The 12,055-nt window shown below is 33.4% G+C and overlaps 2 protein-coding genes and 1 pseudogene across 3 annotated transcripts; 2 read left to right on the forward strand and 1 right to left on the reverse strand.

Annotated features, from left to right (window-relative positions):
* The first annotated feature begins 966 nt into the window (after positions 1 to 966).
* Positions 967 to 4,030, forward strand: LOC144845017 (pancreatic triacylglycerol lipase-like). The gene is made up of 6 exons (XM_078702132.1): positions 967 to 1,021; positions 1,642 to 1,925; positions 2,341 to 2,572; positions 2,742 to 2,869; positions 3,064 to 3,136; positions 3,713 to 4,030. Exons 1-6 carry the CDS (start codon positions 967 to 969, stop codon positions 3,946 to 3,948), a joined length of 1,008 nt encoding a protein of 335 aa, XP_078558258.1. The 3' UTR covers positions 3,949 to 4,030.
* A 993-nt stretch (positions 4,031 to 5,023) lies between these two features.
* LOC144845018 (pancreatic triacylglycerol lipase-like) lies at positions 5,024 to 8,004 on the reverse strand (annotated as a pseudogene). Its single transcript, XR_013612487.1, has 6 exons — positions 7,950 to 8,004; positions 7,384 to 7,676; positions 6,625 to 6,853; positions 6,035 to 6,171; positions 5,700 to 5,775; positions 5,024 to 5,275 (listed from the first exon to the last, which is right to left on the reverse strand). The product of XR_013612487.1 is annotated as a pancreatic triacylglycerol lipase-like (transcript).
* Positions 8,005 to 9,236: 1,232 nt separating this feature from the next.
* Positions 9,237 to 11,928, forward strand: LOC144845019 (pancreatic triacylglycerol lipase-like). The gene is made up of 6 exons (XM_078702133.1): positions 9,237 to 9,276; positions 9,829 to 10,118; positions 10,396 to 10,624; positions 11,042 to 11,178; positions 11,328 to 11,403; positions 11,621 to 11,928. Exons 1-6 carry the CDS (start codon positions 9,237 to 9,239, stop codon positions 11,857 to 11,859), a joined length of 1,011 nt encoding a protein of 336 aa, XP_078558259.1. The 3' UTR covers positions 11,860 to 11,928.
* The last annotated feature ends 127 nt before the right edge of the window (positions 11,929 to 12,055 follow it).

The following is a 12,055-nucleotide window of genomic DNA, read 5'->3' on the forward strand; positions in this document are numbered from 1 at the left end:
GTTTGATTTTTAAAACTACTCGTATAAAAAAACCTGTTCATTAAATCAGATTATGTCTTAAAATTTCAAATCAACAATTGGTATAACTCTTGTCTCTTGTACAAACATGAATTTTTTGGACAAGTAGTTCTCGAGAAAATGCAATGGCAGTTCACTTGTTACGTTAAGACTGCTCAGTACCGGGTTTTGAAAATTGTCTCCTATCTTTCAACACTAGCAGGTCTGAAAATAATAACTATACTGTATTTCGGCCCATGTTAAAAGAATACAATTTTTTTCTTTTTTGTTATTTGTAAAGTTATTAATGAACCGATTTTCTTGAATTTCAATAGGCATTTCTGTAAGTATATACCTATTTACACGTCCACCGACAAATTCAGAATAATAACTTGAAAATTGTAGGCGTTATCCTGCTAACAAACAAACAAAGCAAGTCACTATACTTGCCAAAATATTACAATTAATATTATTATTAAAGAGGATAAAAATAAGAAAATAACGAAAAAATGTAGAAAATGAGAGATTCTGTTATTGTTGTTTCTGAAACATTGAATGAATAAAGGTGGTGGTTAACCACAAAAGAAAGAAAAAAAAGTACTTACACTATATACAGTACCTTTAATATTCTAATTGCAATTTGGAACGAAAACTGATAACAACAATATTAATTAAAGCATGGAGGATTTAATGATTCAAGTTATCAATTCAGTGCCCTAATGAATAACATTTCTCAGTTGTTATCATAACAGTATGATATCGGAATTGTTTCATCTATTTTTACTTATCTATCTAATTAATACAACAACAGATAACGGATCGCTTGCATTTACAGAACGCTTAAACGGTTTATGAAAAACAATAGCGTACGATTTGGTTAAAACCAACTGTTTATATTCAGATTCAGATATAGATATTATTACAACTGTTACAACTTGCATGAATATTGCTTTTCGTTACTGATCCAAAATGGCAGCTCTAAAGTGTTTTATCTTCGTCTTCTTTTACCTTTTTCTTGAAATAAGTGAGTATGTGTCACTATGTGGGACTTATGCAACTTTTATCCACGATATTTTTAATTTTTAAAACTAATTATAGCAGCTTGTTATAATTAAAAGTGTAGGCCTGTATTTGCATTTGTAAATTGTAAGCTTAGAGTAGGAGGTAGCCGGATCACATTTAAAAGCAAAATTATTTATAGTATTTTTCATATTAAAACACGTATTGTTTCTCATGATTTCCATCCTATACATGAGCGGTATCATGTCTAACGACAATAAACAGCATACAGTATCATGTCTTGTGGCAGCAACCTCCATCCATGAGACATTGTCACCATCTTCTGCACAATAACCCTTCTTCAGCTTTTTGGCTGATCAGTTAGTTCTTCAGCTTTTCAATCGATGCATTCGGACATCAGCGTATTCGTTGGTTCTTTTCGTATAGTTAGAGATTATTTAGAGTGTTAACATTCCCGAGGAATTGTCGTCATCAAATACAATACTGTAGGATATTGCCGCTACATGATACCGTACGAGAATCGGTTGTTATTTCAGTTTAATACAGTATTCTTAGATGTTGATTATCGTCACCACCACTTCAATTTCAACCATCCTTACAAACATCTTTCTTTTCTGCGATCAGGTTTGGCCGATGAAGTTTGTTATGGCGATCTTGGTTGTTTCAATAACGTTAGTGCATGCCATAGAGTAGCCTTCCCGCCAATGGCACCAGAAGTTATGAACATTCAGTTCCATTTATACACCCAGATGAACCCAATTACGTCTGTCATCGTTGATCCCTATGTCCCAGAATCACTGACATCGACATATTTCCATCCGTATTTGAAGACGGTGGTTCTCATCCACGGTTGGACCGATACAGTCGGTGGGTGGACGGATAGGGCAAGAGACGCTCTTTTACAACATGTACGTATTGTCAAGAATTTAGTGAAATGACATTCCATGATGGTCTTTTAAACCTGTAATTGAAAATATTAAGGGAAGTAAATGTTGAGACCTTACACAATAATGTGTATGTTGAATGTCAGAGTTGCCTCTAAGGAATTTCGCTTTCTGCTGATCCTTAGAAAGAGTGTCAGTGATCATTGTACTATACTATGTTATGCATGCTATCTTGTTTGAGTACTATACAGTACATTATATGTTGTTACGTTGTCGTCTTTAAACCCTTCGCTTAATTTTGCTCAAAAGATTTCTAACAAGCCAAACTGTTTCTCATTACAGTAGGCTACCATTTATATCCGTACGGATAAACGAAACTTTTTTTAAATGATTTAAAAAGTAATACTAGTAATGCATGTTTCTATAACGTGATTTATAGGAGTCGGTTAATATCATAGCCGTGGACTGGAGTATCGGTGCAGGTAAAATTATCTACCAGAGGTCATGTCAAAATGCACGAGTAGCCGGCAAGAAGACTGCATTATTCCTGAAGTTCCTTCATGACATTACTGGTGCAAGCTATAGTAACATGCACATAATTGGTCATAGTTTGGGGGCTCACGTCGCTGGGTATGCAGGAGAAGCACAGCCGGGCATTGGACGCATAACAGGTCTGTCTTTCATTGCATTTTAGACTTAAGCTTCCCACTATGACGCAACACAAGGACGTCACAAACAAAGAAAGAAAATAAGCAACCATTTAATGACCCTGCCAATGACCTAATCTACCCTGCATGTAAAATGTCATGCTAAATAATAAAAACAAATTAATGTTTTCAGGTAGCGACGCAGCTGGGCCTGGTTTTGCTGCGTTCGGTCCAGAATGCAGACTCGATACCACAGACGCAGATTTTGTTGACGCAATCCATACTGACGGAGAATTGCTTGGTTTGGGCATGCATCGTGCAGTAAGTAACTTAGTTAATGTCATACAGTATTGTAGATACCAAGTGACAACTAATTTTAGGATAATATAATGTGATTTTAAATTTTACATTTAGTAACATTTGCTGATACAAAAGTATTTTGATCAATTGATACAAAATAAACAAGATAATGATCAACTTGAAATCATTATGAGTCTTCTTTTTATTTGATTTAGTACGCTCATATGGATTTCTATCCTAATGGAGGAAAAGATCAACCGGGATGCCGAAAGCCAATTTTTCTTGACAGTGAGTCATCAGAACATTAATATCAATATGGTTCATTCAAACATTACTTCATTCTTTTGTATTAAGACAAACTAAATTACGTTCTAACCAAATTCGATTATTTTTATTTTGACATCATAAAACAACTAGCAATTATTTTTTTTTGGAATTTCTCTATGCAACAAAATTGCAAATGTCTATTATAAATATAAATTATAATATAAATTACTACGTTAAAAAAGGCTTATTTCACAACGATCACCACACTGAAACAAGCGGGATTATCATCAATGTTGTTGCAGAGTTTTAATATGAAAAACAATAGACATTATAAACCCGGAATATCACAATTATTCTAGCATAATCACACTTGAGAAAAATCGACGAAAAAGGGTTAATATCGACAACTTCTGTTTCAATGTTTCTTTACCAATAACCTTTTGCTGGCTGTTCTACTTTATCGTTTTGATTTAGCTTTTTGCTTATAATATTTTGTTTTGTATCTCCATTGAGATCCAGCCACTGATACCCACAACATTGTCATTTGCCTTTAGATCTACCAATAATAAAGTAATCTTTTTTTATTTTTCATAATAGATGGGTGTAGTCACGCAAGGGCGATTTACTTTCTTCTAGAAAGCATTCTGAGCGATGCGTGCCGATTTAAGGCCTACCCGTGCCCTAACTTTGAAGAATTCACGGCAGGTAATTGTACAGATTGCGGCCCGTTAGGATGTCCTGAGATGGGCTATTATTCGGACACGTACAGCAACCGGGCCAGAGGAACGTTTTACCTGCGTACCAACGAAGATTCTCCCTATTGTGTATCTTAGATTAAAACGTCATTAGATAAATATATAAAATATGGAAAATGAATATGATTTGTAATCTTCGAAAATGCTTAATAAAATTAATGGTAATTTCATTCTTCAAGATATGATTTATTTTTAGAAAATTCGTTTTTTTTTAATGCAAATAAAATTTAATATTCAATAAGGATTATCAAAACAACTTGAGAATTTAAATGAGTGTATTAACTATTTTAGCAAGATTTGTTTCACTGAGCACAATTGGCGCAGGTTTTTGTATATTTAAACATTAGGTGCATGAACTAATTGAGACTAGAGACAAGAGTGCGCTGACTTCTTATTATCTAACTACGGTATCTTACTAACACTTAGGCCTATTATCACAATGATATTGACATTTCTTTTATCTATTTAATTAAAACAACAATGAATAACGCAGCTGTTTACATTCTTTATGAAAAGTTTCACCTGTTTATCTTATTTTAAATTACATATCTTCTAGAATCATTTTTGATATTAATTATAGTCTAGCATACCCCAAATAATTCATCGTTCAATTCATCATTGAATATAATTTATTAAGTGTATTATAATTAATTATACCGTATAATATTTTAAAATTATAAATGGACCAGAAGCCTCTGATGAAATCAATGCCCTAAGACAGATTCAATATTTTCCTGTACATTTTTTTGACCAATCATTTAGTATTTAAATAAGGCCATATACATGGCTGCAGTCGCGTGCGCAAATGTTAGTGTTTACCGACCGATCGCCCAACCAACCGACCGACATAGTGAGCGGTATTGGTCATTCTTTGGTGGGTACAGTTAGATAATGAAATACACGATACCTTAGACGACAACAAATGTTTGCAATGATCGTTTTTATTGAATCTTGTCTGAATATCAACATAACAATAGCAATTCATATGGTTGAATCATCGTCATTTTTATCATTACTAATTGTATAATTATCATTAAAACTGAAATACATTTTGCTTAAATAGAATTTTTCGTGCGGTAACTGATAACATTTGCCCCGTGTGTCGAGGCATCATGTTATACTTTTAGAACGCTATTTCTCATTCATTCTTATGTTACTTAATCAGGTCTTTAAACCAACAAAACGGTTGCTTGTCAGATGTTCTAAGGTAGAATGTTCCACTGACTTGATTGACGTCAGCGAAGTAACCCATTTTGGGGCAACCAAGAAGGCCACATGATGTACATTTTCCACTCTCAAAGCTTATTAAGACACGGGAAGGCCGAAAAGCAGTCTTCCTCCTCGATGCTTTCGATGAAAAATTCAGTTGCTCGACTGTGACTGCATGACACCTCTGACATGTTTGCTAAAAATGTAAACAGAATAGAATTGATTTCGGTCTAAAAGTGATTTGAATGGGCAACTGTTTTAGGCCTAACTCCCCTCACATCAAAACCTTGTTACGTTTCTTCTTTTCCTTGGGATACACTAGTAGGAGACATGGCCTAATGTTTCGAATTTTAGTTTTTGTGCCACTAGGTCTTGCTTTTCATCTAAGCATGTATCGGTGTTGATATTCGTATCAAAGTATTTATAGAGACTTTCCATTTTTGACGACCTAAGACTTACCTATGTTACGTATACGCATATTGCAGGTCAAAGGCTGTCATACAACTATAACGAGGGCAATATAGCGAAATAAATAACGAACGATACATTGTAAAGTTGATGAATGCAACATTATTAACTGCTCGATGAATATATAATTAGAAGTTGAATATCAAACTTACCAAACATGTCAAAAACTGTAGGTGGGCAGCCAGGCTGCTCTTTACCACCGTTCGGATAAAAGTCCATGTGGCCAATCTTGAAAGAGGAATACATACAGTACGGATTTAGTGGTGTAAAAACAAATCATGTCTGTACAATTGTTCACTGGTATTCTTAGATGAAGATAACACTTATTTTGGAGTTTAAGATGAGTTAAGCTCTGTCTACACTACCAAACTAGTTTGACAAAAAGTGTGATGTGCCCAAATAATTTATGGTAGAGTGATATGTCATCATGTCCATATATGGGAATATCACATTTTTGTCACATAAAGTTTGATAGTGTTATACTTACTGCATCAAGCATCCCAAAACCAACCACTAGTAGAGTTTCGCCATCGGTGTGGATGTTGTCAACAAGAAGAGCATCAGACGGATCCAATCTACAAACTGAGTCGGTGTTGCGAAATCCAGGACCAGCAGGATCAAGACCTGATATATTTATATGGATTAAAATAAACTATATTTAATTCATATATTTTGTTTTGGTTATGGTATTAGTAGAAAAAAGTTTATTATTTGGTAATTTTGTGTTTTTGTCTACTTTTATCTGTAGACAACAAACACAAAGTTGATAAGCCATATAATAATATGATTACAAACTAATAATAATAATTAATTTACACTGAGGTATACTTATTCAAATATGACGCTAAGAAATATCATTGTTCGCTTCAATGCCACAATGTGAATATTTGGTTGCTTCACAGGCATCGCAATATCACTTTCACCCGAGTACCACATTTTACAACTACTTTAAAAAACATTTAAGCTGACGGGTTTTGTCAGCAAGCACGTTAGTCCCTAATAGCCAACCAAGTACACAAAATCTCGCTCTACTCAAGATAAACTTCGAAAACTTCCGAAATCAAAAACGTTACTTACCTGTTATCCGTCCGATACCTGGTGTTGTTTCACCAGCAAAACCAGATATGTGAGCACCAAGACTATGGCCAACTAGATGCATCATAACATATAGAGCACCAGATTCCTTTTGAAGAAACTGGATGAACATTCCGACCTCTCGACCAACAACTCTAGTGTTTTGTACAGATTTGGTGTAAATATCTTTAGCGCCTCTTCCCCAGTCAACAACAAAAACATTAACATTTTCCTAAAGTAAAAATATTCATTTGTTTGTTATATTGGAGCAGCTTTTAAACTTAAAAGTTGTATAGCAGCTACTTTAGGCATAAGGTACGTTCTTTTGTTTCTTATCCATTTCAAATTTTACATTTTCTGTAATCATTTGTATGTTACTATTGTATATTAATCCAAAGGAAAATTACTGAACAAATGACAATTCTGTGGGTATCAGTGGCTGGATCTCAATGGAGATACAAAAAAACAAGCGAAAAGCTAAATAAAAACGATAAAGTAAAACAGCCAGAAAAGTTAGCAGAGCTTTTGGGCAACACTAGCCCTTCATCAGTGCAAGTCATTATTATTCAAGTTACTATTGTATATTATATACAATTATAAACAATTGCATTAATAGGCTTAAACTGAACTGAATTAAGTTTATAACAGAGGATTTATAGGCCTATAGAATCTGCTTTACACAAGGGAAATAATTATTGGGAAGGAACGTAGGCCTAAATATCAACATATTTGTTGTCATGCTACACAATTATATAACCTTACCCTCTTAATAAGTTTGTCTTTAGCCGTCTGAACCCAGTTAGATTTAGTTCCACTCGATGTATATCCATGAATAAAGAATACTGTCTTCAGTAATGGGTTAAAATTGGAAAGAAGCAGAGATGCCGTCTGAGTTCGATCCACCTCCCAGAAATCGGTAGGATTATGTTGCGTGTAAAGAAGGAATCGTGTACCGATGTAGGCTGGCGATCTTGGAGGGAAGTGCCAAAATGAGTCAAACGGTGCATCGCTGCTGAAACATCCTAGATCACCATAACATACCTCCTCAGATGAAACTAAAGTAAGGAGAATGAGTGTATTTCATAGCCTAACTATGTGTTCTAATGTGAATAATTAAAAAAAAAATGTCACTTTAAACGAGCCTCTTTCGGCCTAACGTTGGATCACTGTTGCTTTTGCAATTTCATTAAGCTTTTGAGATTTTCTCAGCTAAATTTTGATATTTTCACACTCACCAATTCAGCAAAATGATAAATTATTAAATCTTGAATATAACATAAAAGAAAATAATCGTCGAGTTTACAAGAACATTTTGATACATTACTTACCAGAAAGAACAATAAAAGAGCAAATCAACAAGTGTGTAAACGAAAACATCTTGAATGAGAGCGAGTTAAGAAAGTTTGTCTTAATTTATATTGGATTCTTATCTTTTCAGGTTACTCAAGTCAAAGAGACCAGTATGGTTTTATTTGCAATTACTTAGTATACATCCGTCTTGCAAAATTACTTATGTTATAATTTAAAATAGGCTAAACAAATGGAAATTGTACTTTGCAAATATTTACGTGGCATAGATGGATTTCATTTTATCATGAACAGTTCGGCCACATGTTTTTTGTGTGTGTTAATACTCAATTATTTTATTTGTTTATATCGGCCTACTTTGTTAAATATATTTTTCTTATTAATTGTTATGTATATTATTATGTAGCAATATTAATATAATATATTAATTGCATAATAATGTTTATCAACCAGTCTATTGAAGTCATGGATTATTTGTACATTATTCTTCATTTGTCTTACTATATAACTTTAGACATTTTTTACCAAGATGAGTTATTTAAACTCCAGAAAAGGGCATTACGAGCTATATCATGGTCAAAGTTTAATGATTCAATGACTGAATGTTTCTATAAATTTAAACTTCTTAAAATTGCGGATATCAATAAGTACCAAATTGGGCTTTTCATGTATAATGTTACTACTATCACTATCAGGATGTGCGTTTTTCATCGCTCTTTATTAAAAATGGTTCTTACCATAATTATAATACAAGATCTAAAGACAAAATGAGACTCAGAAAACGTAATCGTACTTCTACTAGTTTTACTGTCATTTATGTGGGACCCAAATTGTGCAATGACTTGAATTACGAACTACGAAGTACCAAATCAATATATATATTTAAATCATTGTTTAAAGAACATTTATTATCATTTTACAAATAATTTAAAAAATAATACTTGTTGCAGGATTTAGCTTTTTTTTTGTATTAGTTTTTAGGCTAGTTAAGGACGTAGGGGGACACAACAAATCAAGTTGAGTTTTTATGTGTTTCCTTTTCATCTTTATTTTATGTTCTCATATATTGTATATTTTCATGATTGATGATGAATAAAGAATATTTGAATTTAAAAAAAATTTGATTTAAGAAATAGGTTGAGCTATACTGTAGTTATCAATATTATTGAACTGAAATCTATATTATAAATAACGTAAAATCGAGTATCGTTATTAATAGGTTCGTTATCAATTTAAAACATACGGTGCTTTGCAAACTAATAGATAATTTAAGCAATTAGGCTTATATCATTTAGCCAATATCTGAAATGTCCAGCTTTTCAACAGATACTTCAACATCTGTGTCAGGTGATACTGGATTCGACGCGCAAACATCTATATAAAGATACATTTAATTTATATCATTGTTAGTACATCAAAGTTATCTGAAGCAAACCTTCGTTTTATAAATTTACTCTGTAAAATGTTGCTGTTGTTGATTGTGGCTCTGTCTTCAACATCTGGCAAGTTGACTTACTGTTTTCTACTACCTAAATTTAGTATAGTGACTAAATAACCTTAGACTTAAAAACTACTTTCTCATGGATAACACACATAGGCTATTTATTCATGATATGTAACATATGTTTATCTAGCCAGTGGTATACAGTCTTTATCGTTTAACATTACCATTGCAACCATTTGAATTTCTTGCCTGGTCAAGTTTGATTTATTGTTTCGTTTTGTTTATGCTTTTTTCGTTAAAAAAAATTACACCATACTGAGTTATAACAAGAATAGTAGGCAGTAGTTTATCAGCGAATATTACTGTGGGTTTATGCTAGACACTTTACTATTGATGTCCACAATAGATGTGTATTTAATAATACAATTAGATTTTGCTTTTTTTTCATTACATAGCTTTTGCCGACCAGGTGTGCTATGATGATTTAGGCTGTTTCACAGACACCTATCCGTGTAGCCGTACTAAAAGTTTTCCGCCCAGATCTCCTGATTTTATTCAGACTAAGTTCTATCTGTATACCAGGAATTCGAATAAAGCTTTCGAAATTGATAGAACCGACGCTTCGACACTCCAGAAATCAACATTCGATTCTAGTAAAAACACCGTTTTTCTTATACATGGCTATACCGAATCTGGGCTCTATTCTAATTGGGTGAACAATGTCAGAAACCAAATTCTGAACTCAGTAAGTAAAATATGATGCCATTACAACGATTTAAAAAAAAAAATTGGAATGTCTTAAAATAGTCTTGAAAATATGAATTGTATTGTAAAAAAAGGCATTTTTACAATAATTTTTTACAAACATTTTTACCCACCCAACACATCACCAGATTTCATGTAGATAATATAAACGACAAAGTAGACACAATGTGTGTACAAGGTAGACCTATTCATAGCCATAGCCTAGAACATTGTATTTAAATAATCTTTATAGTTTTAGTTTGTATATTTGTTACTAGGAAAAACGAAACGTGATAGCTGTTGACTGGGAACGTGGTGCCAAAGATGTCTACTACAAATCTGTACAAAACATTCAAGTAGTCGGTGCTGAGGTAGCAAAGTTTATTGAGCTTTTGAACAATGAGCTTGGTTATCCAAACAAGAATATATACATCGTTGGTCACAGCCTTGGCGCACACGCAGCTGGTTACGCTGGAGCGGCGAGCTCTGGGATTGGTAGAATTACAGGTAGGTCTATTAGACCAAAAGTGGTTGTTTTCCAAAAATCATAAATAGAAACAGAGTAGAACTATAGAAACTTAGAAAATGACTATGAGGCCATAGGTGAATACATTTCGTCTTTTATACCAAGAATGATAATTGCAGTAACGAGAGATGAACTTGGGTAGAATGAATTCTGTTGTTTCCCCCATTTTCAATATGTTCTTTTATTTAGCATCGAATATTGTATTGACAGGAATGCGAAAAGATAGATGCTTATTATTGTGTAGTAATAAATGGAGTAGATGTAGATTATTTTACCTATATTCGATCAATATAAGACATTGACAACAATTCTAAAGGAAAGCAATGGTGACCCGTTTGATATAGCCCATGATAAAGGCATGTATAAGCCCAATTCAACACAGGTGTACTTGATTCCAGGTCTTGATCCTGCTGGTCCTGAATTTAGATATCTAGATCCTACCTGCCGCCTGGATCCTTCAGATGCATCTCTTGTGGATAACATCCACACTGATGGAGAGAGACTGGATGAATTGGGATTTGGTCTACTTCAACCGGTAAGCGCTCATCACAAAACACAACGATTTACTTAAAAATTACTATATTTCAACTTCTCTAGCAGAAAAAGGATAAGGTTTGGGTGTGGAATGTTTTTGTTTAGTAGTTTACGTTTAGTAATTCTTTTAACTCGTCATTTTTTAAACAGCTTGGTCACATGGACTTCTATCCCAATAGTGGAAAAGAACAACCCGGATGCCCTGTGACAGTGTTCGATGCATTGGGTAGGTTTAAAACATATACATAACTATAATGTTATTAATATTATTTTTGTCTTGTTTGCTGCTGAATAAGATATCCACAATACACTAACCAAATTTAATGTTTGTACTATTGGATATTTGGAATTTTTAGAGCAAAATTTTTCCTATAAGTGACCACGCTTATCTATGTATACGAGTAAAATGTGAATTAATAACTAATTTCAACATTGTATTTTAGCGGATATTGATGAGGTGTCTTGCAGTCATGGTCGGTCGCATCTGTACTTTCTGGAAAGCATTGGTTCAGCAAGTTGTAGGTTCAAATCGACTCCATGTTCTACTTGGGATCGTTATGTTGCCGGCAAGTGTAGCTGTGGTTCATCCGGGTGTCCCGAAATGGGGTATTACGCTGACCAAAGCAGTGCAAGTGGGAACTTTTACCTAGTCACAGGGAGTTCTTCGCCATACTGCCAATAAATTAGACAATTTGTTGGTAATCAACATGATTCAAATGTGCACCAGCATAACAAAACTATATACAGTACACCATGTTAATAAGAAACAAATATATATATACTTAAAGTTTAATGAAAATCTGTTAATAATTATTTTAATTGTTGTTTTGTTTAGATTTTAAAAGTAATACAATATGACGATAGACATTTAGTAACGT

The sequence above is a fragment of the Antedon bifida genome, chromosome 6, assembly GCF_963402885.1.
Source record: "Antedon bifida chromosome 6, ecAntBifi1.1, whole genome shotgun sequence".
NCBI classification, from domain to species: domain Eukaryota; kingdom Metazoa; phylum Echinodermata; class Crinoidea; order Comatulida; family Antedonidae; genus Antedon; species Antedon bifida.